The 25,359-nt window shown below is 34.3% G+C and overlaps 2 protein-coding genes across 8 annotated transcripts in view; one reads left to right on the top strand and one right to left on the bottom strand.

The window, feature by feature from the left end:
- Window positions 1-18,907, top strand: part of RECQL (RecQ like helicase) — a 48,744-nt gene extending 29,837 nt beyond the window's left edge. Inside the window, exons 15-17 of one of the 3 annotated variants that reach the window (XM_081058445.1) lie at window positions 227-290; window positions 11,506-11,571; window positions 18,425-18,907. In XM_081058445.1, coding sequence (XP_080914571.1) covers window positions 227-290; window positions 11,506-11,571; window positions 18,425-18,441 — 147 coding nt within the window. In that variant the 3' untranslated portion in view covers window positions 18,442-18,907. Of the gene's footprint in view, window positions 1-226; window positions 2,715-11,505; window positions 11,572-11,855; window positions 13,482-18,424 lie in introns of those variants that run through there. The other 2 variants (XM_081058446.1, XM_081058444.1) reach the window with 2 other exon arrangements.
- PYROXD1 (pyridine nucleotide-disulphide oxidoreductase domain 1) lies at window positions 1,145-23,759 on the bottom strand. Of its 5 annotated transcripts, XM_081058451.1 has the most exons (14): window positions 23,583-23,706; window positions 23,430-23,490; window positions 22,810-22,900; window positions 21,097-21,177; window positions 16,561-16,680; window positions 13,954-14,082; window positions 11,932-12,005; window positions 8,672-8,832; window positions 7,653-7,753; window positions 6,487-6,622; window positions 5,495-5,607; window positions 4,789-4,911; window positions 2,356-2,493; window positions 1,145-1,547 (listed from the first exon to the last, which is right to left on the bottom strand). In XM_081058451.1, exons 5-14 carry the CDS (start codon window positions 16,630-16,632, stop codon window positions 1,299-1,301), a joined length of 1,296 nt encoding a protein of 431 aa, XP_080914577.1. In that variant the 5' UTR covers window positions 16,633-16,680; window positions 21,097-21,177; window positions 22,810-22,900; window positions 23,430-23,490; window positions 23,583-23,706; the 3' UTR covers window positions 1,145-1,298. The 5 variants fall into 5 exon arrangements, with proteins under 5 accessions (XP_080914577.1, XP_080914576.1, XP_080914574.1 ...); XM_081058450.1 differs by lacking the exon at window positions 23,430-23,490 and having other exon boundaries at window positions 23,583-23,713; XM_081058448.1 differs by lacking the exon at window positions 22,810-22,900.
- Between the last annotated feature and the right edge of the window lie 1,600 nt (window positions 23,760-25,359).

Raw genomic sequence — 25,359 nt, 5'->3', positions numbered from 1 at the left:
AGTTGTGTCTAAGGACATTCCGGTGTCCTATAGGGTTTCTCTGATGGCATAATCCTTCTATTCACCATGGGGCTCATATTTGAGTAGAAATTTGAAGATAAAAACCAGACCACTGGACACTTAAAGAGCTAACTGATAAAGAAAAACTATTGAGATCTTTAATCTTATGAGAAAAACAGAATAGCCAAATTTTTATCGGAGTGTTTGCTTTGTTATTGTTTTGTAGATTGAATCACCTCAAACTTGTCATTCTAAAGGAGCTGATAAAAAGAGGGAAGAAAAAAATGCAGGTAACTTCCAGAAGAAATCTGCAAACATGCCTCAACAATCTGACTCTAAGAGTACAGGGGCTAAGAAAAGAAAAATTGATGATGCACGAGATGAATGTTTCTAGATTTTCCAAGGAAAGTTTATGCATGTATGCACTATTATTTTTGTAGTTAACCAAAGTTTACGTTTTAAGGCAATTTCATTAATATTTACACATGTGGAGCTAGCTGTATGTTAAGAACTTCTTTCTAAAGTATTGAAGACTTGAGAAGTTGAGACCTTTTGCAAAGAGCATGAACTGTATACATTTACAGTATGAAATGAGGGGAAATTTTTTTTTAATGTAAACCCCTTTAAATGTAAAATACTGAAGAGAATAACTTCACAAAGCTATCTTAAGCTCTTTATGCCTTGATATACACAGTGGTGTTTTTTTTTCTTTTCTTTTGACATGACTGTCTTTTGATAACAGTGTTATTTTACTGAATATTTTACATTGGCTCATCACACAAAGTGAGTGGTTTCGGGTTATAATTACATGTAGAATGCAAACAAAAAGGAGTAAGGTATCAATACAATTACTATTAGTAAGTAAGGTGGCTACATCTCTAGATAAGTAAAATAAAACTATAAGCTTGAAACCGTAGTCTATTTTGATATTTCACAATCAAAGAATGTCTCTGGTCTACTAGGCCCAGCTGTTGCCTAAGTAGATAACAGCCTAGCTAAATTTGGTCCAAAGCTAAATCGTAAATGAGTATGTCTAAGTTTAAAACTCAGAAATAAATAACTTGAAAATTCTTATCTAATTAGTGGTCAGTTTTGTTACAAAAAATATATCTGTAAATAAATCATTTGAACTGATTTTATCTTTAGAATTTTATTTTAAAATATTTTTCCACAAAAATCATTATCACGTCTGTATTTTTAACAGCAATATGGCCATCATTAAATCACTGCAGTTTTTTACTTTATTCTCTTGAATTTTTTCTTATTTGAAACTTTACGTGGTTCTTGAAGTGCCCTTTTTAGTCAAAATAATCTTCTATGTCAATGTTTGGATCTAGTAGATCTTCTCCATATGATGAAAGATTCATCTGGTTTAATATTAAGTTTTCAAATGTTTCTTCTAAATCAGTTTCACCAATTAAGACAGCTCCCATCATTCGCCCATTTTGCATGACGACTTTGACATACTCTTGTCCTTTGGTACATCTCAGCATTAATTCATGATCTGAACCCAAGCTCTGTGCATTGTATTTCCCAAGCAATACAACCTATATATACATGTAGGGATAAAAAAAGTTATTTTAGTGAATACAAAAAAAGAAAGGTAACATGCAATTATTTTGTGTTATGCTAGACCGACCAGCAGAAAAATCTATTCACAAAACTTCACAGCTAAGTGTCGTTGGGGAGGGTTCTAAAGGAAACATTTGAATGGCATGCATTTATTCTACAGATGATAATGCCATACAATCTACATGAACGTTAAAAACATCCAATGAACATACATATATGTAGAACCTGGACTACAGTAGCCTGGAGCCATGATTTAAAGATTTAATAACGAACTGTGTTAGATTTTTCATAGGCAAATTATTTAATGTCCCTGAACCTTGTGTGTGTGTGTTTCTCCTTACCAGTATGTTAGGAAGAAAAAACTTGTCTCAGAGTAATGTAAAGAGGATTGAGTAAGGTAATATGTATGGGAAAGCACCTGCTTCATTCTTGAGTATGATAGTTATTAGTTCCCCTCACAAAGAAGTAACAAATCTCAAATAAAAATTAGAAATGCACCAACAGGGAACAAACCTGGAAGATATTTTTTTCCCCCTTAAACTGCAAAACAGTATAGTGGGAAGCATAGGTAATGATTATCAGATGGTTAAAAATTAAGATAAGCAATAATGCCAAGTTCTAATTTAAGCAATAATGCCAAGTTCTAATTTGCAAAAAATTGGAAAATACATCATTTTTTGAAAAATGGTTAAACCATATAAATTCTTATTCAAGTAAGAAAATTAAATGATCATAATTAGTTACAAGACTAGCAAGCAGAAAAGTTTTGCTTATCTATCTTACCTTATAGTTAAAAAATTTTGTTACATGAGCAAAAAGTTCGAAGCTGAAATCCATGTCAATAGAGTCTCCTACACTAGCTGCGGCCATGCACTTTGCTGCATACCATCCCATCTGTCTGGCCTGGGTCCACAGCCTCATCTGAAATAAAATGTTACGCAATATAATTTTTCATTATCATTACTTGAAAAACGTTATCACCTTAATTTTGTGAAATTCCTTAAAAGGGTGCAATGTTTGACAGTGATCAAAATTTGTTAAAATCATCTTTGCCAATCATCAATCCACACTAACCAAACCGATTTTGGTATTTGATAATTCTGTCTAAAATTACTGTTTCTAAAATTAAAAGATGACACCAACTTATATGTTTCAATAACATTTTTATTAAAAATTACTAAAATATTGCAGGCTACAACAGGTGATATTTTAATTAGTCCTCTCTCCAGAGTAAGTTTTTCACCAGCATTAATAGAGATGCCAAAGCATTACTGAAAAATGTGTTCCTTTTCCTAATCCTCATTTTTTGGTGCTAGTTAAGGCCTACTGTGCAATTTAACTTTATTGGTCAGGTCAGACCGATAAATATCACTTCCTAGTCCCACGACATCATATCAGATTTCAGCAACTGATTCTGGAAAGTCAGTGAAAATTCTCTATAACAGTACTAATCTCTCAGTATTGTACTGTATTGTATTTCTACAAAGTTTTCGGATTCCCTGGTATAATAGAACACTGGACTTCGAAGCCAGTAGATTTGCATTTCAACTCTTCTTTGTGTTTATTTAACTTTTTTGAGCCTCAGTTTCTTCACTTGAAACATAAACATACACCACGTCTTCAATGGCTTTTGGGAGAACTAAACAGGTTAGCCTATAATCAGCAATTAGTTTCCTTATACCCCTATGTGTTTGTGTAACTAATGCTCTTGTTTTTGTGTGCAAAAATAATACCACAATCATGGATATAAGCTTCAAGCATTTCTGATAGAAGTGACAGATTGTTTTTAAATTCAGTTTTCTCACTTTAAATAAGTTAGGTTTGATGAAACAAGAGGCAAGGTGTATGGTAATGGAGCAGAGTAAACTGATCACAGTAAAACTAGAGAATGGCTAAAGGAAGTGGCCTGTATTATACCCTGATGGACTATTACCTAATCTATTCCAGGCTCAAAGTCCTTTAAGTTTGCACCTGGGACTATGTAAAACAAATTATTTATGTACTTATTGCTTCTGCAAATTAAGAGATGGGGTCTGTTAGATTTATTCAAAACAAGAGACACCTGTTTATTTTTGGGTACTTCTTTCCTATATCAGAATATGATGCTCATTAAAGATACAATTTATCCTAGAGATGTAAAGATATAATTTATCCTAATTTAAAATGTTTAAAATAATCCCACAAACTCCGACTCCTACTTGAGTTTCTGACAGAAATACCACAAAAATGACATAGGATGATTGCAGACAAAACTGAAAACAAGCTAGTTTGAAGCATTTTAGAAAGAGGCTGAAAGTACTCTCATTATTGATGTTACCTCTGCTGTACATAAAAGAACACAAAATAATGAAGCTGCCTCTTAAAAGCCATCAAGCCCTTTCACTACCACACTCCATAGTTAATCTGAATGAATTATATCCCTACCAGTGAAGCTGGGCTTTCACCAGGTAAGTGTTGACTGGTTCTTTTATCTCTTAACATCTACCTATGTCTCTACTCCTCCTAAGACAACCTCACCGTTAGCCACATGGTCTGAACATCCTCCCCTAGTATTTTTGTTCCACTGTTAGGAAGTAGGCAACACGGTCAGGGCAGGAAGAAGTACAGATCCAGTTGGTAAGCACTTGTTAGGCTGAGGAAGACTGTTCACTAAAGGAACATTTTTTTTCAGTAGTAATTCCCACAGGAACAGAATGCTTTATCTTATGGCTTATAATCTCAGTAACGGTTTGTTGTTTTTTAATCTAAAGCTGTGCTGTACAATATAATATGGTGGTCAGTAGCCACATGTAACTATTTAAATTTACATTAATTAAAAGTAATTAAAATTCAGTTCCTCAGTCACATTAGCGACATTTCCAATGCTCAACAGACACATGCGGCTAGTAGCTACGTGACTGGACAGTGCAGAAAGAGAACATTTCTGTCATTACAGAAAATTCCACTGGACAGTGCTGATAAGCATCTGAAAATAAAAAAGTAATGGCCCAGAACTCTTTTTAAATTAAAAAATATCCTAGTCTGTTCTATCACTGTAATAGTAACTCACCTAAAGGGAAAAACTTAGTTTTTTTTTTTAAATGTCACAAAAAAACTCTACAATAGCTTCCTAGGTAAAGTAGAAAAATTGGAATACCAGAAAGTTGGATTTGCTGGTATCAACTCCTTTGTTTTCAGATGGACTCTGATAAAACGTGATTATGGATGCTGGCCTACCTGCTGCCAGACTGGGCTGGGCTGCCAGGATGCAGTACAAATGTCACCTGCAGCATAGATATCAGGAAGGGACGTTTGCATATGATCATCCACTTTCAGGCCACCATCTTCTCCTAGATCAAACTAAATAATGTTCCTCATAAGCATATGTGGTAAGAAAAATGAAACATGACTTTTCATTTTAAAGTAAAAAAATAAATTTTTACACCTTGAATATGCTGATCTTTAATGAGAAAGTGAAAAACAGCTACAACGTTTAGACAACTAAGCTGAATTCTCAGGGAATCAAATTCCTACTAAAGACAGACAAACCCGTAAGATTCTTAGAATTTCAACATCAAAAATATCCAATAACCATATTAACTACCCCACATTCATAATTGCAATATTCAGATTTTGTAAGCCTCAAAAGCTAAAACAAAAATTATAAGATAGTTTTTCTAAGAGAATCACTTTTAAGAATTCATAGGAGGTGTCAGTCTCTTGCCAACATTTAGATAAATTATGCATTATGGCTCACTGCTTAAGGACTTTAAGCAGTAAAAAAATACTGCAAATCAAGAATGAATATAAACTAAATTGTTTTCAGCCATTCTAAGTTACTTCTGTACTAAAACAATGAACATGTATTCATGCTTGAGAATTAGATATATTAATAATTAATACTTTAAAAATATGCATAGTGAGATGAAAAATTTCACCTTACATTGTTGCCACAGAGAAAAGGTTCTACATTTGGTATAACGCCTGTAGCACTAATAATGAAATCGCAGCCATATATCTTGTCATTGGTCAGTTCCACATATACAGGCCATATCTCTTTAAAAATAAAAAAAAAGTTTATTTTCAAATGTAATCCATCAACTTTCCATAGCATTATGTGACTATAATGACTAGAACAAAAAAGACAGAAAAAGGCAGGCAGGAGATGATTTTAAAATGCCATCCCTTAATAAGTTGGATAAGGCATATTTGCTAAAATAAGTTTTAATCCAGTAACAACATCTTGTTTTGAGTAATAATTAATACAAAACTATGGCATTCTAAACATTTTTCCTTCAAATTTAGACAAAAATTCTAACAAAGTAAATTTAAATAACTCTTTATAAATTATGTCTTTAAAAATATTAATATACTCCACTGAGCATTTAGTCTCACTAGGTTACTCATCAGTGGTTTCCTTTTCTACAGAGTTTCTATTCACATTCAAACTCTAACACTCCCTTTTCCTATGGGAAAATTCAAAGACTTCTGAACAGTGGAATATCTCATATACTAGGTTTGGCTGAGTGTATTTCTTTAAGTGACAGTATTCGCATAGGAGTGTGGAACAGGAATTAGTAGGTAAGAATCTTAGTTCTAAATTTATAGATTTTCAATCTGTGATTTTAGAGAAGTCACTTCACCTCTGAGAGCCTCGGGTGTTTTAGTTTTTAGTTTACTTGTTATGTTTTCATCTGCAAGATATTCCAATTGACTCAGGGTTATGATAATCAAACACAATGAATAGAGCTCTATACAATTTATTAGAAAACTTAAAAAGTAGTGAAAATGAAATGACTTACTAAATTATGGTTTTATTTTTACTTTTCATGTTTAAATTTCATATGAAAATCTGAACTTGTTTTTTAATATAATAAAGAGTAAGTTGTCTTTCTTTTAAATAAGCAGTTTAATATTTTTTATTTTATTACTTACCTTTATCAGTTGTAAGTGTCTGATTATGATGATCTCTTGGAAAAGCCAAGGACTTTTTCTTAGAAATTTTAAATTCTTTCTGAAGGTAGATTTTCTTTACTTCACACCTAGTTTCAATGTGAATCTTACGAGAAAACTAAAATAAAGAAATGCTGGTCACCACAATACTTCCAGAAAGAATAATTTGGGTGACTAATAAAGAAAAAGTTTATAATACACTTACAGAAATAGAGAAAAAATAATTATTAGAATATACATGAAAACATATTGGATGACCAAAAATAAGCCTCCCAATTTCTGTGTGTGAAATGAGTGAGCAGAAATTCATTTCAGTACTAAAAAGATTTAGTAGTTAAACTGGCAGGTAGCACCAAGAGCATGGTTTTTAGTATAAGCCTCATTGATAATTACTTGTATATTTTTTAAAAAATTACAACTGTTACAGACTATAAAAATCTCTTAAGGGCAGGTTTAGGTTAACTTACTGTTATATCCCAGAACCTTAGTACAGTGCCAGTTAGGTAGGAGATACTCAATAAATGTTTACTGAACTCAACTGTTGAAGTTCTCAGGTTAAAATACTTTTAATCTTAGGATATGAAGGTGCAGGAAGAAATGATTTTGAATAATTTCCATCGCAAAAATTAGCTACAATACGAAGCCAACCCCCCTCCAACTTACCCAAGACTGAAAAGAAATCATACACAGTAATAAGAACTGCATGTACCATTCTTACAATATTTAAATACCACAGCCTTTTATACATTTTTTAAAAAAAATCTAGTAACAGTAAAAGCAAGTCATCTGTTTATACAATTAAGACATTAAATGTGTATTTTATTTAGAATCCATCTAATAACCTTTCAAATATGGTAATGCATCTGAAGTGACCTTTTTAAAATAGGACAGGTATACTCACTGTAAGTCTGTGTATGGAGACCTCTATATCTCTGGATAGTTAATAAGAAAACTGAGGGTCAGTTTTAGACGAATATTCACCTATCTTTGGTGGGCAAGTGAACTGAAGTCCTTTCCTAGCACTATGGCTTTTAAGTACAGTGTGATACAGCAATTCTTTGAGTATATATTTGTAACCCGTCTTTAACAAATGGTTCAAGAATTTAAAGTTGCATTTGGACATGTTTAATCAGTGTATGAAAACATACCTCTTTTGTTCCTTTCAGATTCAAACCTTCATGCCAATCAGGTCCCAAGGCACTGCCTATATTACCAGCATTAGCTTTGGTCCCTGCTTCCTTTTTCCTTCCTTAAAGAGATAAATTCAGTTCAAATTTCAAATGATACAAAAACTTGCCAAGCAGAGAATTATGCTTGTATTCTTCAGCTTTTAGGCAATGTAATGATTATTATACAGACAGCACAATTTAACTAAATTATCTATATTAATCATTTTATTCATTATTTTAATATTTTGTGATGCAGAGCTACCATGTTTCCCGAAAATAAGACCTAGCCAGACAATCAGCTGTAATGCGTCTTTTGGAGCAAAAACTAATATAAGACCTCGTCTTATTTTACTATAAGACCCGGTCTTAAAATAAGACCGGGTATAATATAGTACTGGGTCTTATATTAATTTTTGCTCCAAAAGACGCATTACAGCTGATTGTCCCGTTAGGTCTTATTTTCAGGGAAACGGTATAAAATGGATAATCTTTCCATTAAGTGTTGAGTGTAAACACTCAAAGTGTTATTCATATACACTAGTTAACAGGAAGGGTAAGAAAATTAGCCATCAAATTTTGAAAATTTGTAGCATCCCCAAAACTATAAAATTCTTACTTTTATAAGCCAAAATTTTTTTGTTTTTTGTTTTAAAAAGCTTTTAAACTAAAGAACTGTGAGGCTTATATTTGTTTTTAAAGTCATTGCATTTTTTCATAAAATTACCTTAAGTATTGTCTAATTATAGCATCTGTTTACAAAGATGCAGATAGGGTCATTTATTCACTTTAAATTTCCTGTTTTAGTTACATATTTTTCAGAAAAATATGTATTTCCTAGAAAGTCTAAAGTCACAAAAGGATATAGAATTAAATATCTATATTCCTATTAATTATATTCCTAGCTCCCAAATATAGCATTTTGCTAAATTTTCTTAGTTTTTTTAATGGTTAAAAAAACAGTTTCATCTGAATTAATGAGCTAGATGCTATTATTTTACCTTCAGTTGTATATCTGGTTCTTTTATGTGCAATTTTAGCTTCTGGTTTTTCAGCAATGAGCTTCGAAATCAAGAATTCAGCTGCTCCTGCATCGAAGAAAGTATTCCCGATAGCTTTATCTTTAATGGCCCAAATTACTTCACACCCTTCAATTTCATACCTAAAAGCAATATTGAAGTTACTTCAAGCAATTTCAAGTCTCAGTAGAAATTGTTGTATTTGCATATAACAAGTAAAAAAAATATATATTTTAAGGAAAGCTTAGAAAAAATTGATTATAAAGAGGAATGTAACACTCAGAATAATAAGAATTAAAGTAGAATCAATAATAAAAGAAATTTAATCAGTTAACTGAAAGAACATATAATCAGTTTTTCAGAAATTTAATCAGTTAACTGAAAGAACATATAAGTGACAAATATATATACTGAGCATCATGTAAAATTTCATTACAATGAATATCATTTGTCTTCAATTTCTACAACATAGTTATTATTTAATGTCCCCCACGGTTCCCAGAAATGAGCAATGCTTTATCTGGTTATAGTGTAATCAATAATGGATGATGGATGGCACATAGCTACCAAACTGACAGTTGTTGACATTGATTTATCCATCTATCGATCAATTGATTGATTGATTTTAAGGAGGGCACAGCTCAGAGTAGCCCATGCGGGATCGAACTGGCAACCTTGGTGTTATTAGCACCATGCTCTAACTGAGCTAACCGGCCACGCCAGTAGTTCACTTCTTTGGTAACAAATATTTTATGTACTCAAAGCATACTATGGAAGGAAATTGAAAAAGAGAAATTAGGATTATGAACTAAAATCTTAATTTTGTTATAAAGGAATCATTACCCTGCAATTAATTCCCCTCATCTCAGAAATTTCCAAGCCATCTAGCCAAAGAAACAGTTCACAGAAAAATAAAGGATCTAAGAGGAAGAAAGGAAAAGGACATGGAATATTGAAGCCACTTTCCATTACTGTTTATGAGGTAGCCTAGGCTCCTAAGCACCTGATGTTTTATCTCTAGGTTTGGACACTAATAATGTAGTTTTCTTAATATTAATTTCACGACGTCACTGAAGTTCATTATAATGTACATTATTATAATAATACTTGTTTGGTACAACTGATGAACTGAGACAATCCTGGACAAACAGGATATATGGTTATCCTAACTACACTAGGATTTTATTTGAATTTGCTGTGGTAATAAGAATATTGTATGTTAATGTTATTTTAAACATTTATGGTACAAACTATTGCCATCTTTATTTCACAGACTGCTATAATGTAACACAGGTTATTTTTAAGACTAATCAATAAACCAGTGATAGAAAAGAGGTTTATTACATATGACTTTAGGTCGCCTTATGTTCATGCTTTTTGGCATATGGTAAAGGAGCCCCTTACCTCATCCAATGGACCTTTGTTTTTTTCTGCTCTCCTATGCCAGCAAACACTATTTATAGTTACTAAAAGTCAGATTATTTGGAGAACAGTATTTTATGTTGCTCAGGTCATACAGTATCACTGATAAGCAGAAAGCAGAATACAAACACATTTAGTAATAAATTTTATATTTTAATTTACATATGCGTATAGGCACATAATTATCATGACGTGATTTCCTTACCTTTTAAGTTAGAAATCTACCATTTTTTTTTTTGTATTTTAAAGTTACATAGCAATGTAACACATATGAGTACAGCTTAAAATACTTGATGCTTGCCTAGCAGGCCAGTTATTGTTAAGTAACTCTAGTGTGTGCTGGATCTCACAGGACACCCTCTAATCCTCCTCCTCTATGAAATGCATCCTCAGAAAGATGCATAAACATGAAGGGACCATCACACACAAGGGAAATACTGCTTTCATTTTTAAAACCACTCTTATAAAATAGACAACAGTTAAGTATTACAGTTTTGGGAAATTATGAAAATCGATTGTCTGTTTGAAAACGAGAGGATTAACTTATACTTGGAAAGAAGAAAACAGAGATAATAATTGAAATAAAATCAAACAAAAGAAAATTAGCCTTAGTGGAACATGGGGCCTAGTAATGTGCAGCAAAGGTTTGGGTGTCATTTGTCATCAAGAAAAGGCAAAGATAACCAGTGAACCTGAACTGGCAGAATAGCTCCATACGGGACCTTTCTTAAACTGTCCGAGTTTACTGAGTATAAAATGAATTTTATCCAATTATATATTCTTCAATCTCCAACCTGAAGAAAGTGAGGAGTAGGAATAAATGTTGTGAGACTCTGAACATTTTGTAATGTAAGAAAGAATTTCATTGTAAATAACAGTAATGAGAGTAGTAGTAAGTTACACTTTTGGAGACAGCTGATGGGAGAAAATTTGTCACGTATACATAAGGATTTGAAGCCCCTTTTACAATAAATCTGTATCTCCCTGCTTTTGGCAGTTTGGTATGGATACTCTAGTTTTTTCTCTGCATTTCTCTGTACAGTGCTACAAACTTCATAATTACAATAATGACCACAACTCCTAGAACTCGGGCAATTTAGGGACTCTTGCCGGCTCCCAATGGGATTCATCATCCTCTAAAAATAGAGGGTTGGAATGGATCAAATTAAGACAGGGCTTTGGCAGATTCCTTACTTTGATAAAATTTGTCCTCTTGTAGTCAGACCCAACTTTCTGGGCTGAAAAATATCCAGACTATTCCTTATATTACAAAGAAAGTGAATCAATTATCTGTAGGCCACAGCAGGATAGTCTCCAATATTTTTTGAACTTAAAATATCATCTTAAGAAGATACTTCATATTAATTATTGTGTTTACATTTCCCCAAAACCAGGAGCTGGGAGTACCACATATCCTGAAACAAGAGTCACAAACCCTTTGGGTTTCATGGGCCAGACAGGTAACATAGATGAATGAACCCGGATGGGTATAAGCAATAAAAAGTGGTGGGGATTATGATTAGAAATCTCTAAAGGTGTACACATTTAAATTGTTTTCCAATATAGTACATCCTTATAAAACACATGGGTCAAATCTAGCCACTTACCAGTGTATGATCCTTTGAGACCTAAACTCATGTTTTATAAGGACATTTCTGCAACCATGAATTCATGACAGCTAAAAAAAAATTTTTTTCTCCTTGAAAATATATGAAAAGTAATTATATTTATCTTTGATTTTCAGGATAAGCTATTTTCCAGGCTGCCAACAATCACACAAATCACAGAGCAGTTTTCAAGTAATATTTAAATATACTTACACTAATTCAAGTGCAATACCACCATTCCCTATGATCATTATTCTTTTAGCTTTAGTAAGCTGTTTCTGAAATTCCTATATTAAAAAGAAAATGACAGTTTTTTTTCTATAGTGGGCAATACCGGCAGCAAGATGCTTCACTGATAATAGATCTCACTTTCCCACTCTGCCAGGATACACTCTCCCAATTATATTACAAATGTTCCTCTTTACGTTTCACCCCAAACTGCCTTTATAACAACGCCTCTCCTGATTTTCCTTGCCTTCTATGTCATCACATTTAGAGTAGTACTTCAGAATTCATCACGAGTTGCTGTCTTTATAACATTCCCAACTGTCTGACCAAATCAATTTACTAACATGATGTTGATCTACCATGTTTCCCTGAAAATAAGACCATGTCTTATATTAATTTTTGCTCCAAAGACACATAAGGGCTTATGTTCAGGGAATATCATCCTGAAAAATCACGCTAGGGCTTATTTTCCGGTTAGGTCTTATTTTCGGGGAAACACAGTAGCAGTTACTCATTTAGGCAAGTTGCTTAGCCTCCTGTGCCTCAGATTCTTCAACTATAAATGGAAATAAGTGACTATATCTCAAAGTTTCTGTAAGCATTAAGTAAGATGATGTAGATAAATCTGTTAGGAGTAGCAGGCACATAATGTCTAACATTTATTTTTTTAAATGTTATTACCATTATAAGACAGTATTTGGTACCTCCATCCTCCAATCCCCCCAAAAAAGATCACAATGAGCTTGGAGAAAAGCCAGCGGTCAATCTTATGGCACTTTCAGAAGTACAGAATAGTCCCATACTTCAGGATGACGTCTGCATAGCTAAATTCCTCCTCCTACTATGTCGTTACCATTTCTATTAAATTGACCCCAAAAGTTATTGTAATGTTCAATAAATAATCACTGAAATTGACTTCTTTAAAATTCTACAAGAAAAAAACCCGCAGTTAATTTTAGTTTCTTCTCCACTGAGGGCAGTAGGTAATTTAAGAAAGATCTGTAAAGAGCACTGGACAAGGAGATGAACGGCAGGAGTTTAAACTGTATTTCTGATAAACTTAGTAACTACCTTACTAAAGGAAAATTGCTTAATCTCTCCACCTTAGTTTCCTATTTGTAGTGTGGGAGTACTGACTGTCACATGGGATTATCATGAGGATTCAGTGAGTTCACATATGTAGAGGGCTTCGCTGGAACATAGTTATGAACACAATCTTCGGTAATACGAAACGTTTACAAGATAATCAACTTCTAGTTTTCTCTAACTGTCTAAGCTGAAAGCAAACATTACCAATTTTCAAGAATATAAAACATTATTATATAAGGAAAATTATCACCTCATGGGACAAAACAACGAGCTTGAGGTTAAGACAATATTGTGACTGGAAACTAAGAAGAGCTTGGTAATAAGGGTCAATAAACCCTGAGGTAAATTACCAAAAGATGTGTAACGCTGCACAGATAACTTTCACTTTACTGGGATAGTTTTCACTTTTCTTGAGCAGAACAATAAACCAATTGACTTTTTCAGTTTTAGGGTTCTGACATGATTTGGTATCACAAAGATCTCCTGATTATTAATTTCTTTGCTGAGGATTAAGTTCAGTAAGTTTTGGATATGCTTTACCTTTTGGGTAAAAGATCAATGCATTATTTAGGTTGCAAAGCACATATTCCCCATCAGAGTAAATTAATGAATTGTGTGCTCAACCTAAGTTGTAACCTTCAGCACAGTTGTTATATCTGGATATAACATAATGGAAGGAAAACAGTATATCAGCATGAATAAAGAAATATATAAATTATGAACTAAAAACGAACTGAAATTGGCAGTAACAGAGCATTATAACTACTTTCTGGTTTATGGCTCATGGAAAAAACAACACATAAAACCTCTCTTCTCCTACAGTTTAGGAATTCACATAAGAAGAACACTGTGATTCAAATGTAGAAAAGTCTAAAAAATCTTCCTGTGCCTTCCCCTGACCCAACCTCAGAATGTTACCTGAGCACTGTCTGTATCGCGGATTCCTAATACGTAAGGATTTCCTTCACATATCAACCTTGGTTTAGCTCCGGCACACAGACAGAGTTTCTTATATACATGCTGACTGCCATCTTCTGTTAAAATGCACTGTAAAAACATAGAGCAACGAATGGGAGAGGGGAAATGTTTATACATGGGTCCAATTTCATTTTAAATTTAACATTCAAGAAAACAAAAGCAAAAAACATATTAAGATAGCCTCTGGGAGGCACTCAATACTTGTTACAGCAGTTGCAAAGCTAACTAAACATGAGAATGCATTCTTCAACCCAGTGATTAATTATTTTAGGGCCTTGAACCATTTTGAGAATCGGATGAAAACTGGTCTTTCTCCCATGGAAAAAAAAGGCATATTCACACAAAATTCTGCATAAAACTTACGGAATCTCATAATGTTTGGAAAGGAGGTTGACCTCAGATTAAAAATTAAACATTTAGAAATTTTGAAATTGAGCACTCTAATGAACATTTCTGATCTCAATGGAAATTAATTTAAGAACTAGTGATTCTACCTGTACCATATCTTAATCTCTGTTACAGGTACAGGGGAGTAGTGTGTGGTAGAAGAGGTTACAATATGTGTTCTTAATCTAAAAAGATTAGAAGTGCCAAATAACTATTTATATTCTTAAGTATAAATACCAATCACTTAACCAGCAAACTACATACATGCTCTTTGAGAGTTATATTTTCACGTCAGTGACAAACATGTTAACCTGGAATCCTAGGATGTACTGGTTTTAAAGTTATTTATATTAATTTTTTAATAACATCAATAGTCTAAAAATGCATATTAGGGATCCACTGTTTTTGTTCCTTAATATTGAATAAAAATCTACATATAAGTAGTAGCATTTAGAAAGCAGATACACGTAAGTACATGTTACTATGAGAGATGCTGGAATTCGTTGGAATGGTGTAGGGGTTAACTTTTGTGCCATGTGTCTGGAATTATAAAAGTTGGCAAATCAAAACACAGCACTTACTATCCATTCAGACATTGGCTACCCATGTTAACTCTTCAGCTGCATAAAACCAATAATCCAACATAGTGTAATGCATATAGAAATTTCATAAAAGTCTTTCTTCAAATAATATGGTTAGAATTTTGTCTGATAAACAGATGTTATAATAGTTATATAGGCACTGACCTAATTTAAAAAGTATTCGCACTGTAAAAACATACAGAAAAACTCTTCATTGGCTACTGTTAAATTTTTGGAAGTAGACATGGAAGTAAAACACTATCTCTAATTCAATAAAGGACAGGTAAGAGAATGCAGACATGTATCTCTTTATAGGACACTTTTCAAATGATAATGGGTAGTATTCTGATTCAATGAAACGTCCTAATATATGTAAATTCCTTCACAATTCATTAGTATACTTTTAAGTTTACTTCAATTTTCAAATGAATAGATGTTGATGTTGTACTGAATAAGTACTACTACTATAAGTATTAGGAAATTACTCGTTTTGGATTCAGATTTTTAACTCTTTTCTCATAAAACTCAGTACTTTTTCTTATTTTTTTTTTCCTGTCAAATTATTTCTGTTTCAAATGTGGTGTACCATGTGTTTTATCTTTACAGGACAATTCATAAATTAGAGTGGCTTTAGAGAAACTACTACAAACGCTACTTCCCATTTTGCCTAAAGCTCAGCTGATATTCTGATAACATCCTTTCTTGAGACTGCCATATTTCTGAGACTCTTAGTTTGGGCCTTGTATCCTTTTGGACTATTGCAAATACCTTGTAGCCACTCACTCCACCCCAGGTCACTCTTGACATTGCTATCAGATATATATCTTCCTAAAGGAACGTCTATTTCATCATCCCTGCTTCTACTTAGAAGCTCTTTACTATTTCTCCACTGATTGTAAAATAAAAATTTCTTAGCATGACATAAAAAGCTCTTCAAAATCTTATTTACTTTTTTCTCTGGCCTTGTCTGCCAATTTCCTTTACTTACCATGCCCACTCCAATCCCACTGACTACCTCACTGTTCCACACGCCCCTTTTCCTTTCTTTGGGTCTTTGAACATGTAATGTCCTTCCTCTTCCTGGAATGCCCTTTTCCATCTGCAGAACTGTTAATTCATCCATCTTTTAAAACACAGCTTAAATATTACTCAATCTGTGAAGTATACCTAAATATCTAATATCAGAACTTTGATACTTCAATGGCTGCTTTTCACATGTCCATATAATTATGCACATGCATTTCTATATTCCCTATGACACAGAGCTCCCAGGAGCAGGTTCCTTATATAATTGTCACTGTGTCCCAGCACTTAATGCAGTGCCCAGAAAACAGTAGACACTATATAAATGTTAATGCTAATTTGAAAGGTAAAACCTAAAATGCCAAACTAAACTAATCATATAATTCAACAAACTCACAAAAAGGTATACATTTTTCTAATAATAATGGAAATCAACATCACTAAAATTCCAATGCTAGGGACCTTGGTGGTGGTACAGGTGGGGTCAAAGGAAGGCAGGCAAAACCCCACCAAGATGTAACAAAGGAAAATGTCATTACAGAGAAAATTCTCTTACACGTTCTTCACTCTTCAGTTGCTTTACTCCAGATTCTATAACCTTAATGTTGGGAAAGCGCTTTTCTAACATGGTACTTGGTTGTTCTTCAACATCGAATTCTTCCAACACTTTAGAAACCTGTATTAGATCAAAAGTGTATATTTAAAAAATGTTTTTCTTTCAAGAATTTAAAATAACAAAATTACTTTTCATTTCTTTTTTATACACTAATTCCATGTTCATAAAACAAAAAAGTTGGCCAACTGCACCATATACAGTGGCAAGAGGACTAGACTCCTCATTTTAAGACTTGAACTCAAATACTAATCCCAGCACTTTTGGGTAAGTCAGGTAGATCACTGAGCCTTAGTTTCCTGGCCTGTAAAACAGGGCTGCTCACCCACAAAATGAGGGCTAACATTACTTATTTCTATACAGTTTAAACAAACACTTTATCTATTTCCTTATCCTTGCAGCTTTCTTTTTCCACTTACTAACTTAATTGTGATCTGTTCTTTGGACTCTTCTTTCCTGTTCTTCCAAACCATGAACATCCTCTCGGATTCTCTTTCCCTTCTATCCTGCTAAGACTCCACTGTGGATCATTTCACCTTTTGTCTAAACCCTTTATTTCCTTGCTCTCTTACCCTTTGCCATTAATGACCCTGAAAACGCCCAACCATAGATCAAACTACCTGCTTTCTCTAGTCCTATACATAGTCTGCTATAGAAGAACCACACACACACCTTGTAAATTGGGATCCAACCTTAGCTGGTCCTTAAACACTGCATGGAAATCCTACTACATGCCCAGGAGTTCTCAAACCCTTAGTCTCCCGACCCCTTTACACTCTCACAAATGATTGAGGACCCCGGTAGGTTTTGTTTGAGTTATACCTAGCAATATTAATATTTGCTACATTAGAAATTAAAGCTGAGGGAAAGTTTAAATATTTCTTAATTCCCTTAAAAGTAACAATAATAAGTCCATGTTAGACAGATTTAATATACTCAATAAAAAATAACGTTTTCCAAAACAAAACAAATTGAGAAGAATGGCACTGTTTTACATTTTAAAAAAATCTCTTTAATATCTGGCTTAACAGCAGATATCTCCTACATTCTGTATCTGCATTCAAACTATTGCACCATGTTGTTTTGGCCTGACACAAATATGCAGCCCTTTCAGATAACTATATTCTTCTTTGATGCCACCCCATGACTCAGCAAGTGATGGTTTCTTAAAGATTAGGTACAAGGTAGAATTTGAAACTACATCAAAGAATCCTTCCTTCCTACTGTATTCTTGTGAAATCCATTGGACTACCCTGCACTTTGAGTGGATCTAGTAACATCACACATTGGTCATGTGGACAATACTGGTTCAGCTATGGAGATCTTCCAAATATTGACATATTTCACAGCAATACAACATAAAAGAATCACATTCATTTGTTATCACCAACAATCTCATCAGAAAAGTGTTTAAGTACTGTGAGGCTCACAGTGAAGCATGAGTTTTCCAAAACTTCCAATTTTCATTTGAAAGCTCTAATTTTGTCATCTTGTCAACGAATACTGTCAATTGTTTTCCTTGAAGTGAGAGGCTCACTTTATTCATTTTTCAAATATGAATGACCCGTTTGTCAATTGTTCTTGCAAGAAAAATTGATGTTCCATGATTAAAAGTAGCCAGTTCAGCTTGCAACTCAGCAACTGCACAACTGCTTTTCCTTGAGACGACACTGCAGAAGTGCCATTCGCAGAAGTGCCAAATACACACATCCCAGTTCATCATACAGAATATTATTAGCAAGATGTGCACTTAAGAGTCAAGATTTAGTAAAATTAACATTTTTTACTGGCTTTTATTTTTTTAAAGTGACCGTGTGGCAGTGAAGAATACAATGACTACTACTACAGTTTAGCCCCCATTGCTTTTCTACCATCAGTGCAAACATCAATATAGTGAGAAGAATAAAGAACATCTTAGAAGAATAACATATTCCAATCCCTCAGTGACTTTTCAAACTTTCACCATTCTAACGTTCCCCAAACTTATTTCATCCTCTTTATTCTCAGCAAATCACCTTCCTTCTAGGCTTAAAGCAGCTACTAAGAACTGTTACCACCTCTTTCCCATAATCTGTAAATTTCTCTGCTATCAGTCACTTTCCTTGACCCACTCCCAACTTTTCAAGGTGAATCCATTAATTTGTGCTCCATTTCCCATTATCTCTCACCTTCTCAGGATTCTTTCAATGCAACCTCCAAAATAATGCATTCCTTGATTCTAAAAGGCAGGCTTTGGCATTCATTCAATGTGTTATATGTATAAAAAGAAATATGCACATATTGGAATATGACTTCAGTATTTTTGTTACCACTATCAGGATAATTATATGATGACTATTCTTACATATTTGTTGCCCCAATAGAAAGTAACCATCTGAGAAGGTTGTACTCACTAATCATGAGGACTCCAGAGCCCAAGTGCCTGATTCAAAACCTTACTATACACACCTTCAAAATTCACCTCACCTCACAGTGACTCATTTACCTTATCTGTAAAGTGAGGATAAGAAACTATTTCACAGGGTTAAGGATTAAATACATTAATATATTTAAAACATTTAGAAGAGTGCTTGGTGTATTGTAAGAGCTCCATAAATAAAGTGTTATTATTAGTAAACTTTTTATCTTTTAAAAAGTACTTAAGTTATGAATACATGCTGATTTTAACACTAAATGAACAACACGTAATATTAAATGTTAAAGTCCCCCTTTACGGCTCTCCAAATCTCATACGTCCCCCTACCTCAGGGATAACCACTGACTTTGTGGTGTATGTTCTATACTTTTAATCTCTGTATCCTGGGTGCCTACAACATTGATGCTCAATAAATAATGAAAAGGATGCAATTTCTGACTTCCAAAAACTCAGAATAACTGATATTTGCATGTTTGTTCTTTCAATGCAATTTTACATATATTAGTATAGTTAAGTCCTCATTTAACATCATTGATAGATTCTGCAACTTTAAGCAAAACGATGTATTACAAAACTGATTTTACCCCAGGCTAAGTGATATACAATGATATACAGATTCTAATACTACAGATGAAGCAATCAGGTACACAGACTTACTAAGGCTACACAGCCAGTAAATAACAGAGTTAGGCCTAGAACCCAAGTATTTTCTTCTATTGTACAAAACTTACAAAACTGACAAAACGTGAACTCAAGTCTTAGAACTCTGGGATCATTACATCAAATTAAGTAATCTGGAAAGACATTTGTAAGATCCAGCTATATGTCTTTCTCTTATGTACGTGTGCTTAAGCTTGTAATTAAATATATGCTTTTTTCTTTTAGAGATTAAGAGCCATAACTGCTCTCTGGTTTTCTTGTCCCATAACTCTTTTGGCTGTACCTAGGTACTAAGCTATCTTACATATCTCTAGGCAGGTTAAAAGGAACAATATGTGGAACTAACTTACCCTTGGTCTTAGGGGTTAATGTGAACCTTACAGGTTTACATATGAGAATGAGGTGGGTTAACTGTACATTGATCTCTTCCCTGGAGACAATATATAAAACAACTTTTATAAAATATACTTTAAGATTGGAAAGTATGTCTGTGGTTGATGTGTGGGAGAAGGTGGTTTTCCTTCCTTGACATCGAGTCTATTAACCTTTATATGAATAAATAATAAATCTTAGACAAACGCAAAAAAACGCAAAAAAAGGTATATTCTATTATCAGGATATTATAAGGAAAACTTGTATTAAATCAGAGACTATGGTAGCAGTCTTCACTGAAGTATGGCAAGGAAAGATTTTTTTTTTCCCACCTTTTTCATTTATTTTTTGCACAGGCATCATAACACTCATAATTGTACCTATTGTAGAACATATATATAATTTATAAATATATATGTATATATATATTAGAATATGAGCTCAAAGCTTTTTAACAGGTGAGGTACAGGATCAAAATTATCTTCAGACCTCTACTTAATAATACGAGGACCTAAATGATCTTAAGATTCCTATTATAATCTTATAACATGTGTAATATAAATTCAGAGAACTACAAAGTGTTCTGAGATGCTTATTACACATCTGAAACATTAATTATCTGTAAGTATAAACCTGGCTCAAAGGACTTCTGATTTGTAAATAAAGACACGTAACATACACATATATGTATAATGAAGATATGCATATATATTTGCATTCATCTTTAAATTTCACAGCATCTTTCCCCAAAAGAATCTTATTTTAAATTTTCTGAAAAGTAATTCAGAGTGGAAGAAAAAGATAAGAGGGAAAAAAAGAAAAGACTAGATTCAACTCAGTACCATTCTGGGTAGTTTTAGTATTCAATCTGAATGATTCTAAACTTTAAGCTATAATTTAAAAATGAATTGAATGTCAAAAGAATATTTGTCATTTTAAGCAATTAAAATACTACAGTTAACACTAACTGCTATGCAAGTTATTGCAATTTTAAAAAAATAATACTAAAAAAGTTATATAAAGGTTCTTACCTGCTTGAAATTTGTAACTGCTTTAATAACAGGAGAAGCTGTTATCAGTAGAACATCTTCTGATGGAAAGTGAAGCGCCAACTTATTTAAAAAAAGGTAGGAAAAAATATGATAAATAACTTTAGATATTACCACGTTACCCCGAAAATAAAACCAGGTCTTATACCGTATTTCCCCACAAATAAGACCGGGTCTTATATTAATTTTTGCCCCAAAAGACGCATTAGGGCATATTGTCAGGGGATGTCTTATTTTTTCATGTACAACAATCTACATTTATTCAAATACAGTCATGTCTTCTTCTGGAACATTGTCATGTTATGTCTGGCTGACGATCTTAACGGGATTATTTTTGGAGTAGGTCTTATTTTTGGGGAAACACAGTAGTATATATGGCGTGGGGGGTAAGATAGGGGTAATCCCATTTTAATAAAATTATTAACCTAGGAAACTAAAAACTCACTGTTCCTCATCTAAAGGTCTCCATTATCCTGGGTCTTGTTCATGTTTAAGGGATAGTGATGAATAGTGTTAAACTCTGATATTGATTAAAATGAATAATACATTTATACTAAACACTAACAAAGATCTGAACAAGAAAAGTGACATAAAGAGGTACTCCTTATTTACTTACAACTATTTTATATACCAATCTAAAGTTATCATGCAGAGGATAAGAAGGAACAATCTTCCTAATTAACAGTTAAACCAACTTCTATTTATTGCAAAATATTTTCATTTGCCTTCAATAGGATAAAAATACAGCAAACCCTCAACAAGAAACATTTAGAATCTTAGCCTGACTTTTCCTAAGTGCTTTGGCACTCCTGTCCTGCCTTTTCCAAATGCTCAATCAGTATATATTCTAGGAAGACCAAGCCGTTTTAATATTAGCCTTAACAAAAATTCAGTGGTTTAATTCGCTATTGCTTCATTTTCCTCTAGCTACAAAACGCTTTCTCACTTTAAACTTCTTGAAAGCATTTTCCTACCTCATGCTCCAATTCAACTCCCGCAGTGTCTACTTCTATCCCTACTATACCATTAAAACTGAGCATGTGCAATTCACCTATACATTCTTAAAACCCACAGATTCTTTTTAATATCACCTTACTTAAACTTTCAACAATATCTGACAATATTACCACTCTCCCCATCTTTTTCCTTTGGCTATTCTGTAATTTTTTCCCTGCTTGCTGTTTCCATTGCTAGACCAGACCCTCAAAACGTCCTTAAACTTCTAAAATTGCCTTTAAATTGGCCTGCCAGTCTCATATTAACCAGCGGCTCCTGCCACACACATTATAACTAATCGTCTTTCAAGAGAGTTCATTTGATCACAGTACTCCTTTGCTCAAAACCATCTATTTATAGGTTCTTGTTAAACTCTTACCATGACTTACAAGATCCCTTATGATCTGGTTTCTGTCAACTTCCCTGGCTTCATTTCTGGTTACCTCCCCCACGCACCGTGTGCTTTGCGTCTCCTGCATAAGCACTAGATGGCGCCGTGCTGTATCCACCTGAGGTTAGACTGTTGCCTGCATTTGGAATGTCTGTCTTTTGTCTACCTGGTCAACTTTTACTCACTCTTCCACACTGAGACAAAAGGATGTCTCCTTTTAAAAAGGATACGTCTTCCCTACATCCCTCCGTACCCCCTGCACAGGCAGCCCTACGACAGCAAACGCAACGACGACACGATTTATGTACCTGTCTCTTCCCCGAGGCTGTGACTCCCTAAAAAGGAGGGACCATGCTGTTACTATCTGACTAATCAGCCCTTAGTGCAGTGCCTGGATCACTGGTGAATAAATGGAAAACACACATCCAAAGGTTAAAAGGTAAAAAAAAAAAACCTTTAACTTCTTGCACTATTTCTTATGACTTGTTATTCCTTATGTTTATACCAAAATAACTGAGTCCTTTTTGGACTATAAGTATATAATATATACACTATATACACACAATGTACATAGTACATATGTAAGTACACACGTGTGTGTACACACACACACACACGAAATTTTCTGATTAATCACTATAATCAGAAAAGCATTCCATGGCTGCATTTAATCCCCTGCGGGTTGTTTTCCAAAACACTACTAGAAACGAAATCAAAGGACTCGGCACCCATCTGGGCGCTGAATTCAATAACGTAACTTAAAAGAGGGGTGGATTTTCTGACCAAGTACTTCGTAGTTACGAGCGCTCTTGTCGGCTCCCACATTACGAGGACCCGAGCCTGGTTCAGTCAGCGCTGGACTGTCCCCTAAAAACTTAATCGCCTCCCCCCCACCCCCCCGCTATGTGCGAGGTGTCAAAGACGTCACCTGAGGGCCATCACGCAGTCTCTAACATCCGGGAGCGAGGAGAGCAGGGGAAAAGAGGGACCTGAAAGGACAAGAGGAAGGGGCGGGAGGGAGCCTCGAACGCCACCGTCCGAGGTCGAGGAAGAAGCGGAGCCGCCTGGGCGCCCGCCCTACCTGCTCCGCACAGGTGACTCCCGCGATGCCACCGCCGACCACTATCAACTTCCCCGTCGCCGAGGGAGGGGGCGCTGCCTCCATGCTCCAATCCTTCTCAAGGTCCGCTAACCACCTTGGGGAAGCCGGGGGAATCGGCGTTCCGAAAGAGGAAGTGGCAAGGCGGGGCCACTTCCGGTGTCTGAGCCCACGAACCCGGCCTACGGGTGCCCAGGGGCTCACATTTAGTGTCTTCGCCTGGCGGTCGCGGGTCCCTTTGCCAAAGCACAGAGTTCTCTCCATCCCAGGGCTCTGCGTTACTACTGTTACACCTGAATGGAGTTTTTCCACGTAGATTTGACAAATAGAAGACAAAAAACAAAAACAAAAGTAAAGAAAATGGGTCGCCAAAAGACACTTGGTAAAATGTCTAAAGACAGACCGTGCAGAGCATTGTTAAAAATACATAAAATGCTCTGAAGTGCTCACTGTAAGTTCCTGTGAGAAATTAGACGTCTTAAGATGACACGGGGGCCACAACGGGCTCTTGGGAAATTCAGTCATCCTTTTGCAGCAGCAAACCCTGAAAGTGCGTAGGAGCCTGACATAGCATCTCTCTTCTTTCCACTGTCAGACGATCTAGCTAGAAACACCTTGCCTTCCATTGAATTAGGTGCCAGTTCTTGCATCCCTCAGACTCCAGGGGTTATATGCATAGCCCTTTAAAAGATCCCTTTTTAAAAATTTTTAAAAGATTTTTATTAAAATATAGCTAATATACAATATTACATTAGTTTCAGGTGTACATCATAATTATTCAACACTACTCACCTGGCACTATACAGAGTTATTACTGCATTACCGACTATATTCCCTATGCTACAGAAGTGATCACGATAAGTCCAGCAACCATATGACACTACCATGCTATCACAATATCGTTGACTATATTTCCTATGCCGTATATTACATCCCCAAGACTTATTTGTTTTATATCTTGAACTTTCAACCTCTTACTCTTCTTTATCTTTTCCATCCTTTTAAATTTTTTTAATTAGAGTTGACATTCAATATTATTTTATATTAGTTTCAGATGTACAGCATAGTGGTTATACATTTTTAGAATTTAGAAAGTGATCTCCCTGACTAGTACCCACCTGGCACTGTACATAGTTATTACCATATTATTGGTTATATTCCCTATACTTTACATCCCCGTGGCTATTTTGTAACTATCAATTTATATTTCTTAATCCCTTCACCTTTTGCACACTTCCCCCTAACCCCCTCCCATCTATCACCTCGATAGAACTAATACCAGTCTGACACCATACATAGTTATTACAATATTATTTATTATATTCCTTATGCTATACCCTACACCCCCATGACTACTGTGTAACAACCAATTTGTACTTCTTTATCCCTTCCCATTTTCACCCACCCCCAAAACCCTTCCCATCTGGCAACTATCAAAATGTTTTTTGTATCTATGAGCGTGTTTTTGTTTTGTTTGTTTATTTTGTTCTTTAGATTCCACTTATAAGTGAAATCATATGACATTTGTCTTTTACTGTTTGATTTATTACACTCAGTGCAATACTCTCTAGGTTCATCCATGTTTTTGCAGATGGCAAAATTTCATTCTTTTTTTTTAGACTGAGTAATATTCCACTATATATAGCATATATATCACACACATATGTATATACATATATACATATATGTGATGAATATATATATAGCATATATATCACACACACATATGTGATACATATGCTATATATATATTCATCAC

The sequence above is a fragment of the Rhinolophus hipposideros genome, assembly GCF_964194185.1.
Source record: "Rhinolophus hipposideros genome assembly, chromosome: 9".
In the NCBI taxonomy this organism is placed as follows: domain Eukaryota; kingdom Metazoa; phylum Chordata; class Mammalia; order Chiroptera; family Rhinolophidae; genus Rhinolophus; species Rhinolophus hipposideros.
This window is presented reverse-complemented; position numbering and strand designations above follow the sequence as displayed.

What these genes read in the sequence shown, in the direction of transcription:
- PYROXD1 (XM_081058447.1), bottom strand. Translation starts at nt 23,666, where the DNA reads ATGGAGGCAGCGCCCCCTCCCTCGGCGACGGGGAAGTTGATAGTGGTC. An exon ending in CAGTTACAAATTTCAAGCAG is followed by an intron (nt 16,681 to 21,096) that starts GTAAGAACCTTT and finishes GATCTAATACAG; the next exon opens with GTTTCTAAAGTGTTGGAAGA. An exon ending in GCGATACAGACAGTGCTCAG is followed by an intron (nt 12,006 to 13,953) that starts GTAACATTCTGA and finishes TTTTTAATATAG; the next exon opens with GAATTTCAGAAACAGCTTAC.